At 54.1% G+C, this 21,878-nt stretch overlaps 2 protein-coding genes across 4 annotated transcripts; one reads left to right on the plus strand and one right to left on the minus strand.

The window, feature by feature from the left end:
• Window positions 1-3,560: 3,560 nt before the first annotated feature.
• Window positions 3,561-5,197, minus strand: HDDC3 (HD domain containing 3). Its single transcript, XM_007194319.2, has 4 exons — window positions 5,053-5,197; window positions 4,688-4,743; window positions 4,340-4,580; window positions 3,561-4,035 (listed from the first exon to the last, which is right to left on the minus strand). Exons 1-4 carry the CDS (start codon window positions 5,162-5,164, stop codon window positions 3,905-3,907), a joined length of 540 nt encoding a protein of 179 aa, XP_007194381.1. The 5' UTR covers window positions 5,165-5,197; the 3' UTR covers window positions 3,561-3,904.
• Window positions 5,198-8,296: 3,099 nt separating this feature from the next.
• Window positions 8,297-21,827, plus strand: UNC45A (unc-45 myosin chaperone A). 3 transcript variants are annotated; one of them, XM_007194320.3, is made up of 20 exons: window positions 8,297-8,452; window positions 8,677-8,838; window positions 9,071-9,107; window positions 9,407-9,582; window positions 11,334-11,426; window positions 11,936-12,103; window positions 13,596-13,764; window positions 14,016-14,186; window positions 15,063-15,234; window positions 15,986-16,286; window positions 17,075-17,169; window positions 17,404-17,545; window positions 17,925-18,065; window positions 18,268-18,395; window positions 18,604-18,670; window positions 19,145-19,258; window positions 19,486-19,601; window positions 20,462-20,579; window positions 20,689-20,844; window positions 20,967-21,827. In XM_007194320.3, the coding sequence occupies exons 1-20, from the start codon at window positions 8,447-8,449 to the stop codon at window positions 21,222-21,224; spliced, it is 2,790 nt and encodes a 929-aa protein (XP_007194382.2). In that variant the 5' UTR covers window positions 8,297-8,446; the 3' UTR covers window positions 21,225-21,827. The 3 variants fall into 3 exon arrangements, with proteins under 3 accessions (XP_007194382.2, XP_057398907.1, XP_057398906.1); XM_057542924.1 differs by having other exon boundaries at window positions 8,380-8,497; window positions 20,689-20,841; XM_057542923.1 differs by having other exon boundaries at window positions 8,381-8,497.
• The last annotated feature ends 51 nt before the right edge of the window (window positions 21,828-21,878 follow it).

The raw sequence follows: 21,878 nt of genomic DNA on the forward strand, positions 1-21,878 counted from the left end.
AAGGGGCCTACTATTTTAAGGCTAGCAGCAACCCTTTCCCACGGGGCTCTGGCCCTGAGGCCTCACAGTTCTGAGGGTTACATCAAAACCGGAACCAGATCCCTTATGTATACTTGAGGAAGTGTTTGCAGTTCAGGAAAGTGGATTACTTGTGCTTGATTGAAATTTTTTGAATATACTTTTCAGCTTCCATTTCTTAAAGGACACTCAATTTTACAGTTATTTAGATCCCATTTGTTGAAAGTATTATTGTCTTATGAACTCTGATAACTGTACCATCTCCATTCTGACAGACTTCCCTTTATGGTATCAAGTAGGAAAAAAGATACCTCTTTTGCCCTTTGTAGAAAAATGCACCTTTCCAGTTCAAAAATGTTTAAAAATTAAATTATGTGTATATGTAATTCAGTTTATAAAATGTGATTTGCAGAAAACTACAGCCTTTGTAGAGACCATAGGCTAAAGTGTTGGTCTGTTTCTTAGATCAATGCCTGGAGTTAAGAATATAAGTAAATTAACCTATAAACCATACTCTGGAATTGGAAAGAACTTAGAAATCATTGTGTCAATATAATTTGATAATCTGACACACACAGTTTCTAATAAGCTATTTTTGAGTGTTTCTTAAAAAAAAAAAAAAATCAACCAGGGACCTTAGGAATAAGGGAGAACTCAGGCGGAAAGAGTGAGCCCAGGGGGCAGACACCCTTTGCCCCAAGAGGGCCTGCTTTCAATGCAGGATCCTCCGTTAAGTAGTACGGCATTTCTCTTCAATTACAAACATGTATGATGTTAGTTCTAGAAGGGCACATAGAGGCCATTTAGTCCAACCCTCTCATTTTGCTAATGAGGAACTGAGACCCACAGAGGTTACATGAACTCACCTATGTCAGTGGCAAAGCCAATTAAATGTTCTTTCCAGTATGCAATATCGATACCAGGTTATTGAACAAATCAATTTTCAGTGACATAAAACACATTAAAAAAAAAAAAACAAAAACGGAACCAGGACGTAACAGAAGCAACTTCAGCCACTGGAAATGGATAGGATTCTGTTCCTCTCTGCAACTCTCCATCCATAGAATCATACTGTTTCCATGAAGAAGGGAGGGCTGTATGGCCAGCTGGAACCATGAAGAGAAAGGCAGACTCAAATTGTAAGAGCTGAGTCCCCCCATGCAGGGTGGGCCAGGCCCACACAGTGCTCTGATTTGGCTTGCCTAGGGGATGGGTATGACCTGTGTGGAGAGAGTGGCGTCTTTACCCGAAATTGACCTGCTTACCACACTCTCTGTCACTGTGGTTAGCTAATGACACTCATGCCCTCACAGAGAAAGGAAATCGTAGTCTGGGTGGTAGGAATGAGGCTAACCATCCAAAAGAGACCTCTGAACTAAATTTTTGTTTCTCCCTAACAAAAATGCGTACAAACACTTCAAGGAGCAATTCTCATAGAAAAAAAATAGATGAGAGACCAGATCCTTCACAACAAACCTCAGTTTTACTTAGGGTCAGTGGGAAATCTGATTTGATCATAATAGTTGCTAGGACCAAGTGCTGCAAAGAGTGTCCATCCATTTCGGCTCCTGACTTAGACCTCCCTAGTTGAGAATAAACCTGGAAGGAAAGAACTCTGAAATTAGGTAGTCTAGGCACAGGAAGCCTATGTGGGGTTGGGGATGAGGCCTCCTTGGCATTTGGAACATGACAGGGATGAAGATGTAAGACAGCATTGGGTGTGGAGGCCTGAGAAGCTCAGTGGAGGAAAGACAGGTTTTCTTGTCAGAATGCCTGGGGACTTGCATTCAAACTAGATGAATAAGCACACCTGTACTGCTGCCCCCTCAACTCCTAATGCCTAAGAATGCTAAACAAAATATGAAAAATGGAAAAGCAAGGGACTTCTCTGGTGGTCCAGTGGTTAAGATTCCGTGCTCCCAATGCAGGGGGCCTGGGTTTGATCCCTGGTTGGGGAACTGGATCCCACACGCATGCCGCAACTAAGACCCGGAGCAGCCAAAATAAGTATTTTTTTTAAAAAATGTAAAAGCATGGTCATACTCAAAACAAGAGAAAGTCTCCTTTGACTAAGAATGGAGAGACCAGCTACAGCCATGAACAGAAGACAAGGCCATGCAGCTCCAGAGAAATGGAGACCAGTTAAGGACAGATCCTCAGAGTGGCCAGGAATCTCTTTGTTGTCATTCTAATTCTAGGCCGGAAGTAAACCTTTTGATTCCCAGCCCAGCAAAAGCCAAACTAAGCATACAAGTAAATTGTGAAGCCCCGTATAATCAGAGAGTTAGGGTAGTAATGTATTAACATTAATTTCCTGATGTTGATGGTTGTAGTTTGGTTTATACAGGAGAATTTCTTTGTCCAAATACTAAAGTACTTAGGGGTGATAGGCCATCAGGTCAGCAAGTTAATCTCAAATGGTTCAGGGGAAAAAGTTACTTATGCTGTACTTCCCACTTTTCCAAAAGTCTCTGATTATTTTTAAAAATTATTGAATAAAAAAAAATCCACTATATTGGCTCAGATCAAACAGGTTATCTAGGGAGGCCAGACTCATAATCCAGATCCACTAGCCTCTTCAGACGTGATCTTTACTATGTCCAGCGTGGTTGGAGCTAACCTCAATTGTGGTCATTTTTGTCTGGTTAAAAAGGCCCAGCAGTGTGGCAAAAAGAGAGAGGGATTCTGGTCTTGTTGATCATTAACAAGTCTCACCTCTGAGAGCTTCATATTTCATCTCAGTAAAATGAGAACAATAATCCCTACCCTGCCTATCTCATCTGGTTATTATAAAGAACAGGTGAGGTAACACATGTGAAAAGGTTTTGTAAAACATCAAGCACCTCGTGACCACGAAGTGGCCTTTGACCTAACAACCTCCCTCATCCCCACAGATGTACCCTTTTCAAGTGGGCTAATAGGCCTCAGCTGCTCAGCACCGACCAAAAAACCGATCACTTGGGGATCCCTTCACGCGGACACCTTGAGAAGGTCCGCCCCCTCACCCAGACCCCGCCTACCGCCGGGCTCCAAGGGTGGAGTTCCCAGGCCACTTCCCCAGGCGCCCGGAAGTTCCTGTCGCTTAGCAACCAAAGGAACCAGAGATGTGATGACGGTGAAACTGGGGGTGGGCTGCAAACCTCGGCAAGTTTCCGTTGCAACCCGGGGTTTGAGGGACCCGCAGTCCCCCACTGGCCCTATCATGTTGCTTCTGGGGACTCTCCTGTGCTCAGCAAGAGCTGCCGGTAAGCAGGTTGGCACTCCTTTCCAATGTATCTGTCAACCCATCCAACTTTCTTAATGAGAAAGCCTACCAATTTTTGAATACCTGTGTGTCAGGCACGTCACATAATCCAACCCTGATAATTACACAACCTATCTTACTGATAAGGAAGCCAGTCTCCGAGGGGTTGAGGCCCTCAACCTGAGGGATCTGTCCCAGGGGCACACAATTGGAACCCTGCCCTACTGAAGGGCAGGTATCCCCCCTCCCCTCATCGGTTCCCCACTGGGGAGGCTGGAGAAGGAGCAGCAGCAACTCAAACCTTTATCCAAATGTTTTATTTTTGCATAATGACTTTTGAACTAGCGTTTATATATAAGCCCAAGTCCCTGAGGGGCCAGAGATCCCACCATGCAATCAGACCCAAGGCCTGAAGAAGGGCAGTGAATGCATTAGAAATGGATGGCGCGCATCATCCCACAATCTGGGGCTCGGCTTAGTTGGCAGATCTTCAGAGTGAGAAAGGACACGTGTATTTGGTCTCTAATATCTGGGCTGAGTGAACCAGGAGGAAGCTCGGGAGGCACCGAAAGGCTGAAGTATGAATCTTCTCTGGCCTGGGCAAGGATGGAGTCTGTGCCACTGGATGGCTCCAAGTACTGCTCAGAGTGTCAGCCCCCGCTCCTTAAACAGCTGCTTTAGAGCGTCTTCCAGCTGTTGGTTTGTCCCCTGAAGCCCCTTCACCACCTGTGCTGCCCACTCGAAGTATTCCTGGACTCGGTGTTCGGACCATCCTGCATAAGAATGGACAGAAAACTGCTCATGTTGACGTCCAGGAAGGCACTGGATTTTGCCCACTTCCTGGAGGGCTTGGTGCAGGGCTGTGAGATGAGTTCCTGATGGAAGGATTTGTTCTGAATACTTCCCCTTTGCCCAGCTACTGCATTTCTAGTGTATGAAAGAAGATCAGAGTCTACTAAGATTAGTCTAGGGAATTAACAAGAACACCTGGGCTTTTTTTCAGTGGAACTGACCAAGCTGTGCCTTCAGAAGGTGGATACCCCTCCCCTTTCCCTCAGAGCAGGTAGAGGAGCATACCCTCTGGGGTGCAGCGATTCAGGTCCCTCAGATTGTACAGCTTGTCTGCCAGCTTCACCAGTTTAGCCCCGGGGCTGCTGTGGGGTGCCTGCTCCACCTGCAGCCGCTTTCTCTCCAGCTTGGGCAGAGTCTTGTCATCTGTTACCTCCTCCACTAGACGCCGCACTTGTGCCCCAAAGTGCAGCTCCACCTCATCCAGGGTGGTGTCTGTGTCCTCCACCGTGTCATGGAGCAGGGCTGCCTGGGGACAGGCTCCCACTCAGTCCTGTGACGCCTGCCAAGGGGAACCCAGAGCTGAATGGGGCCCCTGACCCGCACCCCAGCCTCCTAGCAGAGGAGGAAAGTTACCTGTAACACCACAATGTCAGAGATTCCTGCCTCGTGGGTCAGGATACGAGCCACACCTGACGGGGCAAAGCAGGAAGTCAGACAGGAGGGAGTCCCAGGGCGGCGTGTTGTGGGTTTTGTAGAGCCAGATGTGGCCCCTCACTAGCTGGGGGGACCTTGGGCAAGTCCTTTACTCTTTTTTGGATGTTCACTGTACAAAGGGAACAGTCATGCCTACCGCCCCAGGTTGTGGTGAGTCACGAACAGTGCCTGGCACAAAGCCTGGTACGGACTAGGTGCTCGATGAGGTGCACGCCCTCCGCGTTCCCTTCCCGGTCCCCACCCCCTAGATGCTACAGCCGTTGCTCCCCCGGCGGCGCGCCCACCGATAGGGTGATTGATGTAGGGGGTCCCTTCGGGGTCCTTCCGCCGCTGCCTTTGGTGCTTGCGAGCCGCGAAGTCAGCAGCCTCCAACAGCTGGGCCGCCTCGGAGCCCATCGCGTGAGTGGGGCGGGCGACTTCGGTCCCAGAAGCCCGGGGAGCGTGGACCGAGCGTCCACAGCGCCCCCTAGCGCCGCGGAGGCCCGGGGATTGTGGAGTCTGGCCCAGAAGAGTTTCTCTGGGGCTGACGTGAGGGCACTGGGTGTGGGAAGCTGCCCTCAATATCGCAGCCCCTGGTTAAGTGGGCTTTGCTGAGGGTGCAAGAAGAATATGGCCTGGCTCTGGGAACCCACATCCTGGGGGAAGGAGGAAAACAGACAAGACATAAGCCAGCAGCCTCTCAGTGTGTCCAGGGCAGGAAGGCACAGGGGACTGGTAACTTGGAGGAAGGGCAATTCACCTAGCCTCTGGACCAGAGACAGCCTCTCCCAGGAGGGCCCTCTCCCGCCGTGACAAAACAATTTTCAAGCTGTCAATGCTCTGAAAATTCTCAAAGTGCTCTAAAAATAGTTCTTGAGCTTCCCTGGTGGCCGCAGTGGTTAAGAATCTTCCTGCCAATGCAGGGGACATGGTTTCAAGCCCTGGTCCAGGAAGATCCCACATGCCGTGGAGCAACTAAGCCCACGTGCCACAACCACTGAGCCTGCACTCTAGAGTCTGCGAGCCACAACTACTGAGCCCGCGTGCTACAAGTACTGAGCCTGCACGCCTAGAGCCCGTGCTCCAGAACAAGAGAAGCCACCACAATGAGAAGCCCACGCACCGCAACAAAGAGTAGCCCCCGCTAGCCGCAACTAAAGAAAGCCCGCGCGCAGCAACGAAGATCCAACGCAGCCAAAAATAAAATAAAATAAATAAATTTATAAAAATAGTTCTCCCTGCAAGAATGGCCTGGTTGCTATGGGCATGGGAGCCTCACCTTTGGGCCCAGAAGACCCTAGTGCTTAACCTTCTGGAAATTGGAGCCTGCACTGGGAGCCCTCCCTAACTGTTTCAGACTTAGGCTCCCAGGCAGCAGTGTTGTTTCTGCAGGAACTGTCTTCTTTGCTGTCAGGCGCTGGGAACAAAATCTGCATTTCTTTCTTGTGCCGTGAGGGTTCCTGCTTCAGTCCGCAGGCACTGCTGTGGGCCCCTTATGAGTGGTGTCACTGTTGTTCTGGGAGCATGACGTTGTTAGGCCTCAGTAGACACTGGAACAACACAACACTGCTGGCTGGTGGCCTCTGGCCTTCTCGAGAAATTCCCTGTCTCAGCAGACAGCATCTATGAAGTATGAGGTTTGGTAAGAGAGACCTGGAGACCCTGTAAGAGCTTTTCTTGTGAAATGGGGTTGGCTGGTTGCTAAGTATACTCCAGTCAGATTGGTAGCTCTTATACTTTGGTTGGTAGCTGGGGTCAATGAGGGCTCAGGGGAAAAGTTAATGAGAGCACTCACCCTTGCTTTTCAGCTAGTCTTGGTGGTTGCCATGATGCAGAAGTTAGAGAGGGAAGCTCCAAACGCTGGAACTGAGGTCTCTGGGGCCTGAAGTGGAACAATCAGAATTCCCATGGCTTCCATGGCAGCCTGAAAGTTGAGAGTGTATAGAGAGAAACATATTTGGTTCTTAATGCTTGTCTGTTCTTCAGGCTAGTGGCTCAACTTCTCTCTCATTCCTCATTCGGTCTTCTAGCCTTCTGAGCCTTCTCCCCTTCAGCTCAGAGAACCTTAGGCAGCTTGGAGCTACAATCCTCCCATTTTCCAATAGAAGATAGAAACTCAGTCACTTTCATTTCTCTCTAGAGGTCTGTGACAGAGAAGCTTCAGGTTTGTATTAATGGTGCTTTGGGGCTTTGATTTTATTTCCTTACTGCCTGCAGCCATGGCTTAGAAATAGAGATGTTGGGATTTCTAGGACCAGGGCTGAGGTGGAGGTGACCTCTCATGGGCTTCCAGAGGAGGCCAGGCCCTTTGCTGACAGGCCTGTCTGTGGGGCTACTGCTGCTCTTCAGCTGGATGACGCTTGCCCAGCCGACCTCTCTCTCAGGTACAGCACTCTCCTCTGTGCAGCACCCCCCTCCAGTACCCTACTCTTTTAGCAGGGTATAGGCTACTCTGGGGAGCTTGTGGGGAGGAAGGAAGCCTGCCCTTCTGATAATGGTTGATCCCTTTTATTCTCCAAAAGGGGTGGAGTGGGGTGTGGGTAGATCATTCCTGCCTGTCTCCAGCCCTCTTGCCCCTCCCTTCAGCTTTGGCGCACCATCCCCACTTGTGCCAGACCGCCTGGGATGCTGATGGCCATCGCTACCCCGGTTTCTTCTGTCCTCGGCTCTCTGATACCCCGGAGGAAGCCTACTGCTGCCACCTGCAGGCTGCAGGGGGCTCCTGCTGCACTCGGTCTGAATTTGAGGCCTTGTACCAGGTCAATCTCTCTGCCCTTCCGCCTCCTCCCGTCTTCAGGTGAGAACTCCAGCCCCAGAGCTGCTGGCACATTGACAGGGTGTTCCAGTACCTGAGGCTCTGTTCCTAATTTCTGGGGTGGGAGGCTTGTAGCTTACAGACCAGTGGAGGGACAGATCTCAAGCATAAAATCACGTAAATACATGATTACAAACAAATCTTTGAAGGAAAAGTTCAGGGGGCTGTGAAAGCAGGTGACAGGAGGTCATTGTAGGTGTTGTGTGGTGGGTGGGGTGGGACCGGTGTCAATACTGAGAGGATCTTGTATTCTGGATTACACGTTATTATAGTCGGGGTTTTCAATCCTGAATCTGTCCACGGATGGCTTCAGGGTACCTGTGAGCTCCCTGAATTTGTATTTTCAAATTCTACACTTTTCTGGGTAGGGAGTTCTGGGCTTTCTCCAGACTCTCTGGGGCTCTAACCCACAGGCTGCAGCAGCAAGAGCGCGGCTTGGGCCAGCATCCTGATATTCTACCCTCTCCCATAGGGGCCCGGGCCCGCTTCTAGCACTGGGCCTTTACAGCCTGCTGCTCGTGGCCCTGAGGACTGCAGACCTCGTGCATTTCTGCCGCGGTCGGGGCCGGGGCCGAGATCTGGGCCGGGACCTGGGCCGGGACCGGGCCTGAGCAGCCACGAGCGCCCCTCTCGGTCCTCCGCCGCGCGCCCCCTGTCGGTCTCGGCGGGAACAGACTAAGCGCGCCTGGGGCTTCTCTGCGCCTGCGGACCCGGGCCGAGCGCCCTGCCCCTCTTCCCGGCGTGCTCTCGCCTTGGCCACGCCCCTTCTCTGCCACCGCCTCTGACGCAAGACTGGGGCGGGGCAGCCGACGGCGGATTCCTGAGCCTAGACGCACCACTCTCCAGAGACTACGCCTGCGCGCGCCCGGGACGTCCGCTGCGCGATGACCGTGAGTGGTCCAGGGACCCCCGAGCCCCGGCTCTCCGACCCCGGAGTGCGTACCCATCCCCCTGCGCCCTCACCGCTTCGCACCTGCACTGACCATTCTCGGGCCTCCTCCTCCCTCAATCTTGGCCCTCCATGGGACTCACCCGCGACCCCAGGCTCCTCTGCCCCTACCTCCCCGGCTCACCCTGAGCCCACCTCGGACGTTTCCACCCCTTCCCTCCTCAGGCCAGCTCAGTGGAACAGTTGCGGAAGGATGGCAACGAGCTGTTCAAATGCGGGGACTACGAAGGCGCCTTGACGGCCTACACCCAAGCCCTGGGTCTGGGCGCAACGCCCCAGGACCAGGCCATTCTGCACCGGAACCGGGCCGCCTGCCACCTCAAGCTGGTGAGCGAGCCGGCTGCTCTTCCCTTGGCCTGCCCGGACCCCTGTTTGCCCACCTCGCTGCTGCTTGGGCTCCGACTGGACGTTCGCCTTTTCAGGCCACCCACACTTATTACACGTCTTTTGGGTCTCTAGGTGGTGGGGGAATCTCGTGACTAAGGAAAACAACTTTGTTGCCCAGTTGTGCCCGAAAAAGGAGATGACCAGCCTCTCAGGCCTGTTCTTTCTCTTACAGGAAGATTACGACAAAGCAGAAACCGAGGCATCCAAAGGTAGGGGAATGTGGCCCTTGTGTGGAGCTGTGGGACTTATGGGGTGGGCACGGATTCTGGGACCACTGCACCGTCACTTTCTCCTCCTCCTTTTCACCCCTGAAACACATTTGCCTTTTTTCTTTCCCACTTCCCGGGGCATTTCCTTTTCCGCAGCTACCCTCACCTTTTCTGAGGCTGAAGTACTGAGCCCCACATCCGTCCCCCCACCTTCCTCTGCCCCTCGAGATCTTTCCCTGCTGCTCTTGCCTGGAGATGGTGGCCTCATGGGTGCTGACAGAGCTCCTGTTTGTGCTCAGCCATTGAAAAGGACGGTGGGGATGTCAAAGCACTTTACCGGCGGAGCCAAGCCCTAGAGAAGCTAGGCCGCCTCGACCAGGCCGTCCTTGACCTGCAGAGATGTGTGAGCCTGGAGCCCAAGAACAAAGTTTTCCAGGAGGCCCTGCGGAACATCGCGGGCCAGATTCAGGAGAAGGTGTGTGAGTAATTGAGAGAGCGAGGCATTGACCAGTGGTAGAGGGGCACTGGTAAATGGATCTGGATCAAAGGTGTAAACACAGTTCTCTGGAAGGGGGATGCTGATGGCAAATGACCTTATAGAATGATGCTCAGTCTTGCCAGTGGTTACGTAAAAGGAAATTAAAAGAACAGTAAGGTGGTGTTCTTTTTGGTGGTCTTTTGGCAAACATTTAAAGTTTGTACACATTGCTAGAAGGAGGGAGACACACTTAAGGGGTGAGGTTGCGGGAGGACGTGGGCTCATTCATGACTGCTGGAGGGGATGTATGTAAACTGGCACAGCTCCTTTGGAGAGTCCTTTAGCATATCTCTTAAAATTTTAAATGAGCATGTCCTGTGATTCAGTATGTTTACTTCTTGCTGTCTCCCCTAGAGAAGCCTTGCCCGTGTATACAAGCAGGTGTGTGTATGTTTGTTTCAGCCTTGTTTGTAGTAATGAAAAATTGGAACTTGCCTAAATGCCCAGCAGTAGGGAAATGGCTAAATAAGCTAAGCGACATCCTTACTACAGACTCCTATGTTGTAGTTACTAAGAATGGGCAGATCAACACATATGGACATGGAAAGCTGACACTTGTTAAGTGAAAAAAAAGCAAAATATATAATAACGTATAGTATGATACCGTTTATGTTAAAATGATTCCCCCCCCCCAAATGCACTCAAAATAATACCATGTCTTTTCCACGGGTACAGTTGGGTATGTAAACACAAAGAAAAATATTTTAAAAGACGTGCATCAAAATGATGACAGTATGACTGCTAGGGAAAGGAATAGGATTGAGAGAGCTTTTCAAAAAAGATTTTGCTTCTTCTGGTTGTTTCTTTAAATAGACATTGTGTGATACACATACTTAAAAATTAATTCAGGAGAAAATAATCTAAAGATTGTCATGAACTATTATCAAGCTTGAATTAGCCAGATAATTTGGTGTTAAAATGCTGACCCAGTGGAAGCAAGTAATATAATGGCAAACACCTTATCAAAAGGTTGAGACCTGGGAAAGGTCTCAGTGTTAGCACTCTCAGTGTCAGCTCTGTCTGATCAGCTGGGGCTGCTTAGAACCCTGTGTTGAGAAGGATTAGGAAGCAGGTCGCCTGGGCCTAGGAGAAGAACGTGTTGTGACATGAACCATGTCTGCCATGGCTGCAGGGAGCGGCGCACACATGCTAGGCATGTGCTGCTATCCACGCCCAGGACCCTAGGGAGGGAGAGGGCCTAGGATGAGCTTGGTCATTCACATTATTTTTAAAAAAACATCAAAAAGAGAATCCTTGACTTAAAAGGCGTGTCAGCAGCTACCTCATGACTTGCTGGCTCCCTTGCAGGAGGTATAAATGCTGGTTCAGTGCCACGGGCTGCGCACCAGGCTGCCACAACGTACATGGTCCCCTGGGAGTGGGTTGCCTCGTGGCTAACAGGACGCCACCCCTTCTGAATGGCCCTGCCTTCAGCATCAGCGCTGCTCCCGCTGCCCAAGTGGGAAATAGCTCAGAGAAGAAAACAGCTGCAGGGAGTTTGGGAGAAGCTGCCAGGCAAGTCTCTTCCTGCCCAAGGTAGCTTGGTGCGAAGCCTAAGCCCAGGCATTCTTCTGTGCCTCCCAGGGTCAGGAGCCAGGCCCTGGGAGGAGCCAGAGAGAACAAAGAGGGAATGTGTTGTCTCCGGTCAAGAGAGGCAGTTCCTCCCGTGCTTTGCTGATTTGTCGTAGGTGAGATACATGTCTTCGACGGATGCCAAAGTGGAGCAGATGTTTCAGATATTATTGGACCCACAAGAAAAAGGCACTGAGAAAAAGCAAAAGGTATGGAACTGTGTGAGTGGGAGCTGAACTCCCCCAGTGCTGCCCATCCCTCCCTGTGTGCTGATGTTGGCCCTGGGAGCCCCTGCTGGCCTGGCCTGCTGCACGTCGCTCCTTAGATCGGGCAGCTGGGCTCACAGAGCCTGGGTGGGAGCTCAGAGGGCCTGGGACCTAAGTGTGAGCCAGGGAGAGGGAACCAGTGTTCCCGAAGCACCTTGTTGGTGCTTAGGTCCTGTGCTTGGAGTTGGGTGTACAGAGGTGTCTGAGGCACTATTTCTGCCCTTCAGGCTTTGCCAGGAACTCAGGACTCCATTTATTCTAACTGTCAATGCCAAGAGCAAGCTCTTTTCTCTACTTACAGAAGAGGAAGCTGAAGTTCACAGAGGTTACGTTTATGGCCAAGGTCACTCAGCTGCTAAGTGGAAGCAGTGAGGTCCAGAGCTCAGGGCGTCTACTCGCCCTGCCCTGTGCCGTGTACAGTGTTCACGTTATGTGCACTTCCTTTGACGCAGGCGTCTCAGAACCTGGTGGTGCTGGCCCGGGAGGATGCTGGAGCTGAGAAGATCTTCCGGAGCAACGGGGTTCAGCTTTTGCAGCGCCTGCTGGACACGGGAGAGCCAGACCTGATGCTGGCGGCCCTGCGCACACTAGTCGGCATTTGCTCTGAACACCAATCACGGGTGGGTGGGTGGGTGGGGCGAAGGGTCTGGTTACTGCCTCAGTCAGTCTGTCTGTCCATCCACTCTTCCACCTCTCATAAGGCAAAATATAAGGAGATACGTAACGAGAGGCAAAATTAAAATGACACAAAAAGACCAACATGATTTGGGACAAAGTGCGGCCAGGAAAGAGCAAAAGCAGGCCACTGACACCCTGAGCACTTTTTTTTTTTTTCATCTATTTTATTTTTGGCTGCGTTGGGTCTTTGTTGCTGTGCGCGGGCTTTCTCTGGGTGCGGCGAGCGAGGGCTACTCTTCGTTGCGGTGCGCGGGCTTCCCATTGCAGTGGCTTCTCTTGTTGCGGAGCACGGACTCTAGGCGCGCGGGCTTCGGTAGTTGTGGCTCGTGGGCTCCAGAGCACAGGCTCAGTAGTTGTGGCGCACGGGCTTAACTGCTCCGCGGCATGTGGGATCTTCCCGGACCAGGGAGCTCTCTTGCAGCTGATCACAGAGACACCTGGTCATTGATCCCTTCATTGTCCGTGTGGTAAAAGCAAGCTGCATGCGAAGAACAGGGCACCTGTCCTTCCCTCACCATCAAGCTGGCATTTCCCTTGGACAGGGGTCCTCACAGTGCATGATGTGGTCAGTGATGTGACCTGCAGCATCTTTACCATCGAGACCAGATATGTAGGGCAGGACCCTGAGATGGTTCTCAGTGTAGACTGTGGGTGTCCTGCACAGACAGTTCAGCAGGAACATCCCTGCCCCAGGCCAGTGTCACAAAGTCCATGCTCTGGCTCTTGCCTGAACTGACTGGACCTAGGGAACAGGGACTTGACCCTTGGTTGCTTTTAGAGGAGCCCACAGTTCCTAGATCGGGGGTGGAAATGTGAAACATTCTATGAACACTTCAGGCCAAGATCGGGCTCTATTTCTGGGTCTCCCAGGGGTAGGAACGGTAAAGCCACGTGAATTCCGCCTGCCTCCTCTAGCCTTCCTGCCCATCCCTGTTGTGAATGGGGATGGACCCAAGTAGACCTTCGGGGTTTTTCCAGCTCAGAAATGGGGGCAGAGGCCTTGTGGTTCGTTCCATGTATGTCCACATCCCCAGGATGTAGACAGAACCTCAGGGTTGGTATCAGGGAGGAATGAGGTGTCCCTGGGCCGGGTATTCAGGTAGCTTTGTCCAGGCTTATGTTTCTCCTTCCTGGGGAGACACAAACCAAAGCAGCTGCCTTCAGAGCCACAGTATTCCTTGTCTTCTCTGATTGGAGCTGAGGAGAGAGAGAGTGGGGGAGTCCCCTGGAATGTTTCTTTAGGAAGCCCTTCCAACAAGATAATCCTGGCATTGCCCTGGCCTCACCCTCAGCAGGCCCACTTTGCTTTCATGGGGAGCTGCACTTTCACCCACATGTTTTCCCCCCTCGGGCCACCCTCTCTGACCCCCAGTTAGGGATCTCCATGGCTGCCCCTCACCAACTGGAAGCTCTGCCCACTTCTCTCCCACCCAGACAGTGGCAACCCTGAGCGTGCTGGGAACTCGGAGGGTGGTCTCCATCCTGGGCGTGGAAAACCAGGCCGTGTCCCTGGCTGCCTGCCACCTGTTGCAGGTTATGTTTGATGCCCTCAAGGAAGGCGTCAAGAAGGGCTTCCGTGGCAAAGAAGGCGCCATCATCGTGGGTGAGTGGAAGCAAGTCTGTCCTGTAGGTGTGGCTCTCGTGGAGAAGAAGGGGCTGAACCAGCCAGGCCAGCTGCAGCCGCAGGTTGTTCAGGAATGTGGCTTGTTGACAGTATTTTACTCGAGGTTCTAAGTAGCCAGGGCGCCTCTGGGGTAGGCTGGAAACCAGCGCTCAGGCTGCAGGTCCCCTCTCCCTACCAGGGAAGTTGGGGCTAGGCCACCGTAGAGCCCACTAATGTCTTCTTGTTGCTAGATCCCGCCCGGGAGCTGAAGGTCCTCATCAGTAACCTCTTGGAGCTACTGACTGAGGTGGGCGTCTCGGGCCAAGGCCGAGACAGTGCCCTGACCCTCCTGATTAAAGTGGTGCCCCGGAAGTCTCCTAAGGACCCCAACAACAGCCTCACCCTCTGGGTTATCGACCAAGGTAGGTGACAGATTCTTAAAAAGAGAGAGAAAGGGAATTCCCTGGTGGTCCAGCGGTTAGGACTCTGTGCTTTCACTGCCGAGGGCCTGCGTTCGATCCCTGCTCGGGGAACTAAGATCCTGCAAGCCGTTGTGGTGTGGCATATAAGTAAATAAATAAATAGGTAGATAGATAAATAGATAAATAAATACAGAGAGACGGAGAAAGATCAAGTGTGTGTTGCATCTTGCTTGGGTAGCTGGGCCTGCTCGTCTCCAGGAGGAATTGCACCCAGCGTGTGTCTGTACTGAAGTGCATGCGGCCTGCGCTGTACCCTTAGGGAACACTGGACCCTTCAGCCGCGTTCGTGTGCACGTGCACGCACATCGAGCAGGCCCACAAGCAGGTTAACGGGGAGGCCGGGTCAGCTTTCTGTATCTGAAGTGTTTTCAATGAGTGTGTGTTACTTCTATATGCAGGGAAAAAATTTTTCAAGTTTAATATATAAGTTCATACTTCTCTTTTCCCTTAAAAGATAAATTAGAAAAGGTTGGCAAAGTCCCAGCCTGAGTACATCTGTTGGGTACTCATCTTTTCTTGTTATCCCAATTATCCTATGAGGCGTGGATGTTGTTTTCCCTTCAGTTTTACAGATTAGGAACCTCCAAACCTGACAGCATTCACCCCCATGGGCAGGGCCTGCATGCAGACCTTACTTCTGAGGTCCTTCCCTGACCCCACGCCTGCCCCCAGCCCACCAGCTTCTGTGAGCCTGTCTGCACTCTGACCTCGTGCAAGAGTGGTCCTGCCTTTGCATGCATCTCCCAGGAAACCTCTTCCCTTTGCTTATAGGGGTTGGAACTCATGTTCTGCTGTCTAAATAGGGTGTCTTTTCAGGTCTGAAAAAGATTCTGGAGGTGGGGGGCTCTGTGCAGGACCCTCCCGGGGAGCTCACGGTGACAGCAAACAGCCGCATGAGCGCCTCCATTCTCCTCAGCAAGCTCTTCGATGACCTGAAGTGTGATGCTGAGAGGGAGAATTTCCACCGACTCTGTGAAAACTACATCAAGTAAGGGAAGCCTCCTATTGCCAGGGTTCCCGCAAGAGTTCTGACTCTTTGGGGAGGGACAGCAGTGAAAGGTTTCCCACAAGGAGAGCAGCCTTGGGGAGGACCAGCGGGGGCCAGACAGGGTGGTCCCAAGGGCCACATCTTGTTCCAGAGTGACCTCCCCAGGGACATTCTTTCTCAAATCACTTCTCTAGTGCAACAAATGTCCTCAAGCACATAGTGTTCACTGAGCCCTTACTGTGTGTCCGTTCTGACACAGCAGTGCAGTATGACAGTCCTTACCCTTAAGGAGCTCACAGCTAGGAGAAAACAAGTCAGGAAATAAGCAGCACAAGTTCAGATTTTAGTAAGTACAGGGAAGGAGGCAAACAGGGTGGTGTGAGTGAGAGTGACCTACATTAGGTGGTGTGTCATCAGGGGAGGCTCGAATGAAAGCCTCGATAAAGAACGCCAACGACTGCCATCCAGAGGATGTCCTAGTCTTCCCATTGGCAACTTCTCTTTTCTTCTTCTTTTTTTTGGCTGCACCGCGCTGCTTATAAAATCTTAGTTCCCCGACCAGGGAACAAACCTAGGCCCCCGGCAGTGAAAGCCCAGAATCCTAACCACTGGACCACCAGGGAATTCCGGCAGCTTTTCTTGCTGTTGCTGCTCAAGTAGTGCAGATGCCCGGCCAGTAGAGGGGAAGGGAGGGAAGGAGAGTCCCTTTATGCTGGCTTTGATGTGACAGCTGCCACCCTGTACTCCTCAGGAGCTGGTTTGAGGGCCAAGGGCTGGCTGGGAAGCTGCGGGCCCTCCAGACGGTGTCCTGCCTCCTGCAGGGCCCATGTGACGCCGGCAACCGGGCCCTAGAGCTGAATGGCGTCATGGAGAGTGTGATCGCTCTGTGTGCCTCAGAGCAGGAGGAGGAGCAGCTGGTGGCCGTGGAGGCCCTGATCCACGCGGCCGGCAAGGCCAAGCGGGCCTCGTTTATCACGGCCAACGGTGTCTCATTGCTGAAGGACCTGTACAGGCGTGGCGAGAAGGACAGCATCCGCATCCGGGCGCTGGTGGTGAGACGGGCAGGCCTGGGCTGGGCAAGCAGGCAGCCAGGCAGGGGCCCTGGGCTGGCTGGTGTCTCAGGGTGCAATCCCAGCACACGCTGGGTGACAGTATGGGACGTGCAGGGCCCTGTCGAGGCCGGAGGCAGGGGCCCTGGCTCCTGCTACCGCAGGTCTCATGGTCAGGTCAGGGAGGTGAGCCTCGTACACAGACGACACCTGAGAATGCAGGGCGGCTGGGCTGGGGCAGTGGGAGCGGCTCCAGGAGGAGATGATGGAGGACACGCTGGGCAGGCGGGTCAGAGGGCTGTGTGGACAGGCTGGCCCCCAGGAGCGGGTGGTGTGGGGACTGCCTGGCCTCCCTGAGCCTGTTGCAGCCCTGCACCTTGAGGACGCTGGTCCTCCTCCTTGGAGCACTTAGTCCTGTGTTTCTCCATTCCGTGAGGATCCTGGCCTGGCCTCAGGTACCCGTCTTCTCCCCACACGGATCTTAGCTCCACCTGTAAAGAGCTTCCTTGTATGACATGGAAAGGAACAGCAAATCCCAGTGCAGATCGGGAGGGGTTGGGGCCCAGGCCAGCATGGTGGTCAATATGTCAGTCTCTACCAGATGCCATGTCACGTTGCCACCCCAGTAGGTGATTTTGCTGCCCGGTGCTCCAGGTGGTAACCTGGTGGCGGTGTGCATGGCCTCCAGAGAGCCTGGCAGAGTGCCCGGGGGGGAGCGCACGCCAGCTGTGGAGGAGCCCTGCTCTGCCTCCGTCCCTCGGCCAACAGCTGGTTCTCGCTTCTTCCACCAGGGACTCTGTAAGCTCGGCTCGGCCGGAGGGACCGACTTTAGCATGAAGCAGTTTGCTGAAGGCTCCACGCTCAAACTGGCCAAGCAGTGTCGAAAGTGAGTCATTTAGCACTGCTATGGCTCCCGACCTGTCAGCCAGACCTCAAAAGAGGAGGGTGGGGCCTCCTCACTGCCCTGTCCTCCCCCAGGCAGACCCTCCTGCGCTGCCACGTGAACTACTTCCGTCTGTGGCGGGGATGCCCCAGCCCCTGGCTTTTCCCCCTTGGTCCTGGTGTGCCCCTCCTGTCCCCCCACCTTTCTGATGGTCATCCGTGCCCTGCATGCCCCCAGGTGGCTGTGCAATGACCAGATCGATGCGGGCACTCGGCGCTGGGCGGTGGAGGGTCTGGCCTACCTTACCTTCGATGCCGACGTGAAGGAGGAGTTTGTGGAGGATGAGGCTGCGCTGAAGGCTCTGTTCCAGCTCAGCAAGGTAGCTGCATGGGCTCCTGCAGTCGTCCGGGGACACTGTCTAGGATTAGAGCCTATGGGGCTTTCTTGGCAGGTCTTGGCCAATGGCTTTTGTGACCCCAGGGAGGGGGGGCTGGTAGCCCGAGTGGCCGCTCTGTGTGGCCTGGGCATACTGGCCTGCACCAGCAGGGTCGGAAAGGACGATCTCTTAGGAGCAGTTGGGGTGGTCAAGTGTGTGAGCTCCCAAAGTCTGGGGCCACCCTGGGGCTTGGGTGGTTCCCAGATTCATCCTGGTGCCTGCGTGGTCCAGTTGAGGGTAGAACTGGGAGCCTGGGCAGCGCTTATCCTGGTGCTGCTCTTTCCCCTGGGATGGCCACTGATGGCCCCTCTGCTCCCGGCAGTCCGAGGAGAGGTCGGTGCTCTTTGCGGTGGCCTCGGCGCTGGTGAACTGCACCAATAGCTACGACTACGAGGAGCCGGACCCCAAGATGGTGGAGCTGGCCAAGTATGCCAAGCAGCACGTGCCCGAGCAGCACCCCAAGGTGAGGGGGCTGCTAGGAGGGGTTTGGGGGCCTCCGTGTCATTGGGGCCAGTTGACCCGAGACATCCACAGCAGATGAGCCTTCTGTTTAAGCGGGTTTCTTTCCCTTTGTTTTCATGTTCATCAATTTGTGCTGTGAGGAGGGTTCCCCTTTCCCTGCCTAATCAGCCGAGGCCCCTGTGCTCAGCTGCCTCCTCCCCCAGGACAAACCGAGTTTCGTGCGTGCTCGGGTTAAGAAGCTGCTGGCGGCTGGTGTGGTGTCAGCCATGACGTGCATGGTGAAGACCGAGAGCCCTGTGCTGACGAGTTCCTGCAGGGAGCTGCTCTCCAGGTGAGCCTGCCCCAGCTACACCGGACCTGCTGCAGCCCGTCAGCCTCCAGGCTGCTGATGGAACTACAGCGGGAGCAGGTCCCGGTGCCATGGGCCCCTCGGAGCAGGGGGCCACCCGCATGGCACCCTTCCTTCGCTGAGCCCAGGCGTGGAGGGTCTGCCTGCCAGAGCCCGGGCCCGCCCGTCCAGCACAGCCTTCTCCCCACAGGGTCTTCCTGGCTTTGGTGGAGGAGTCCGAGGACCGCGGCACCGTAGTTGCTCAGGGAGGGGGCAAGGTAAGCGGGCTTACAGACTCCTTCGCGATGGCGTATAAAACATCACTGAGTGGTTGCTACACCAGAGATCAGCGTTGGGTGTGGGACGGAGAAGTATTATTAGCGACCAGCAGGAATGGCTTCCTGCTGAGTGAGAGATGCTGGGGGGCGGTGGGGGGGGCTCTTCAGAGCCCTGGACTTTGTGCCTGTTAGGGTCCTGAGCTCTTCTCCTTTCCCTTGTATCATTGACCTCCATGGCTCTGGTGCCGGGCACAATCCACATCTATTCCTTAATAGTTGTTTCGGGAAGTGTTTGGGTAGCTTACTGGGAGGCCTCAGAGAGATGAGAGGGGTGGGAGTGGGAGTATCATTGTCAAGCCTGGGGAGAGAATGGGGGGGAAAGGTGAGGGCAGCACAGTCAGGGCCTCAGAGCCTCGCGCTTTGGGCCTTATGTTCCCAGGCACATCTTGGACACTGATGGGCTTGTCCCTACAGGCTCTGCTCCCGCTGGCCCTGGAAGGCACTGACGTGGGGCAGATGAAGGCAGCCCAGGCTCTTGCCAGGCTCACCATCACCTCCAACCCAGAGATGACCTTTCCTGGCGAGCGGGTGCGTGTCTTTCTGCCCCAGCGCTGGCCTGTCCTCCACCCCCTCACGGGGCCCTGATGGCCTTTGACCCGGGCTGCGGCTCCTCCTTGGGGAAGTGTCAGCTTTGCTGAGCCCTGGGGGTGGGAAGGGCAGCCTTCTTTTGGGGGCTGGACTCCCTCCCATCTGCAGGGCCGGTGGAGTTGGGGGAGCTGGGGCACGTAGCCCTGACAGGTGGGTGCATATCGCAGATCTACGAGGTGGTCCGGCCCCTGGTCTCCCTCCTGCACCTCAACTGCTCCGGCCTGCAGAACTTTGAGGCGCTCATGGCTCTAACGAACCTGGCGGGGATCAGCGAGAGGCTCCGGTAAGGTCCCTTGGGATGTGGGGCCTAGGCAGGGCATCATGGTTTGGACCATCCCCGGGAAAGCGCTTTACAGCGTGGAAAGCACTCCCCAGTCACTCACTTATTTGCTCCTCACGGTGACTCCTCTGCATCTTACAGCAGAAGAGACAGGCCGAGAGGCGTGACTTGTGCAGTGTCCCGTGAGATAGCAAGGGACTGGGCAATGACAGCGCAGGCCCTGGAGTCAGGCTGCCTGGGTTCAAATCCTGGGTTCACTGTTTATTAGTGTATAATCTCACAAGTAACTTAACTCCTCTGTGCCTCAGTTCCCCCCTCTGTGAAATGGGATGGCTACAGTACCTAGCTCGTGGAGGAGCAGCGAGGAGGATTAAATGAGAAAATACGTATAAAAGCATTTACTACATAGGTGCCTGGCTCCTGGCAATGTGCCCAAGCAGTACAGATGAGCTATTACTGCTGATTGTGTCCTTGGGCCACTCAGTCTCAGTCTCCTCTTATGCAAAATAGTAATGATAATCACACCTGCACCTTCACCGTAGGGCTGTGGCGAGGATTAAGTAAGATAGTCCGAGTGCTGGGTCAGGGTGAGGGCTCGAATGTTAGGTGTTAGCATAGCCATCATCACCACCCGGGTCTCCTAACTCCTACTTTACAGCATTTCCCAAGGTCCCATGCTATCTCCTAGGCCCGGTTAGAAGGCTGGAAACCACTGCCTGGTGGTTTCATCCCCGGTGCAGGGGTTCTTTGGATATTGCCCAGGGAAATCCTTGGCCCTGGGTTTGATTGTGTGGGGAAGCGGGGGTGGGGGTGATGGATGCCAACGCTCTGATGATGCCGACCCTCCACCCTTGGCCCCACAGGCAGAAGATCCTGAAGGAGAGGGCTGTGCCCATGATTGAGGGCTACATGTTTGAGGAGCATGAGATGATCCGCCGGGCAGCCACCGAGTGCATATGTAACTTGGCCATGAGCAAGGAGGTGAGGGTTGGTCCAGGAGGCGGTCATGGCAGGCAGACACGCAGAAGTACCTGTCCCTGGCTGGACTTTGCCCCAGCTGACCTGGTGCACTCCCCACTTCCGGCCACAGGTGCAGGATCTCTTTGAAGCCACGGGCAGTGACCGGCTGAAGCTGCTGGTGCTGTACAGTGGAGAGGACGACGAGCTGCTACGGCGGGCGGCTGCCGGGGGCCTGGCCGTGCTCACCTCCACGCGGCCCTCGCTCTGCAGCCGCATCCCCCAGGTGGTCAGTGCCCCTTCTTGGTGGGGCAGGGGAGGTGGGCCAGGAACCCCCAGCCAGGGTGTGTGAGTGAGTGCCCTGCCAGGGTTCCCTGCTGCTCGGTGGTCACGCTGCTCTGTTTCCTGCAGACCACACACTGGCTGGAGATCCTGCAGGCCCTGCTTCTGAGCCCCAACCAGGAGCTACAGCACCGGGGCGCTGTGGTGGTGTTGAACATGGTGGAGGCCTCGAGCGAGATTGCCAGCACCTTGATGGAGAGCGAGATGCTGGAGATCCTGTCAGTGCTGGCTAAGGGCAAGGAGAGCCCCGTCACGAGGGCTGCCGCCGCTTGTCTGAGGAAAGCAGTGGAATATGGGCTTATCAGACCCAGCCAGGATGGAAAGTGAGGACCTGCCTCTCACACACGCTACCTATCACAGCACAGAGAGCGAGGGCAGACGTGGCTTTGGCTGGTGGGTGCTGGGGTGTCTCCTGCCCAGCTGCCCTTTGATGTCCTCTGTTCTGAGTCAGGGGCCACGTTCACAGCCCTGCTCTGCCATTACTGCCTTCAGCCTCACGCAGCAGGGAACTTTTCCTGTACTACTTAGACAGCTGGGAATGGGGAAGGCGCGTCCTAACTCAGCCTGTGGACTCCCTGCACTGGGAAGGACCCAGCAAGCAGCCTCACCAGCTGTGAGCCTCACCTGAGCCTGCTGGCAGGACCACCCCTGATCCTCTAATAAAAGTGTGTGGAACTCAAAATATGTGCCCAGTCAGTGGGCAGGGAGGGCTGGCTGTGGGCCAGAGCGTGGAGCAGGAGCTGGGCATGGCTGAGCCTGTGTGGGCAGCTTTTCAGCAGCACAGCCACCTCTGCGGAAGGAATCCAATGAATTCCCACCCCAGGGCCCGCTGAATTGCCTCTTAATCCTTGTAGAGGGCCAAAGGGTAAACGTAAGTGAATCAATAAAGTATCCTGTCGCATGGGAACACATGCGTTAGGCTTTTCAATACTTCCGCCTTTATTGATTGATTTATGGCTGCTTTTGGGTCTTCCTTGCTGT

Source organism: Balaenoptera acutorostrata, chromosome 3 (genome assembly GCF_949987535.1).
Source record: "Balaenoptera acutorostrata chromosome 3, mBalAcu1.1, whole genome shotgun sequence".
Taxonomy (NCBI): domain Eukaryota; kingdom Metazoa; phylum Chordata; class Mammalia; order Artiodactyla; family Balaenopteridae; genus Balaenoptera; species Balaenoptera acutorostrata.

Bases quoted from the DNA above. Each gene is read 5' to 3' on its own strand.
- UNC45A (XM_057542923.1), top strand. From the start codon at position 8,447: ATGACCGTGAGTGGTCCAGGGACCCCCGAGCCCCGGCTCTCCGACCCC. The intron at 16,287-17,074 runs GTGAGACGGGCA...TTCTTCCACCAG, and splicing joins TCCGCATCCGGGCGCTGGTG to GGACTCTGTAAGCTCGGCTC. The intron at 19,259-19,485 runs GTGCGTGTCTTT...TGCATATCGCAG, and splicing joins TGACCTTTCCTGGCGAGCGG to ATCTACGAGGTGGTCCGGCC.
- HDDC3 (XM_007194319.2), bottom strand. From the start codon at position 5,164: ATGGGCTCCGAGGCGGCCCAGCTGTTGGAGGCTGCTGACTTCGCGGCT. The intron at 4,744-5,052 runs GTGGGCGCGCCG...TTGCCCCGTCAG, and splicing joins CTACATCAATCACCCTATCG to GTGTGGCTCGTATCCTGACC. The intron at 4,581-4,687 runs GTAACTTTCCTC...GCCTGTCCCCAG, and splicing joins CTGACATTGTGGTGTTACAG to GCAGCCCTGCTCCATGACAC.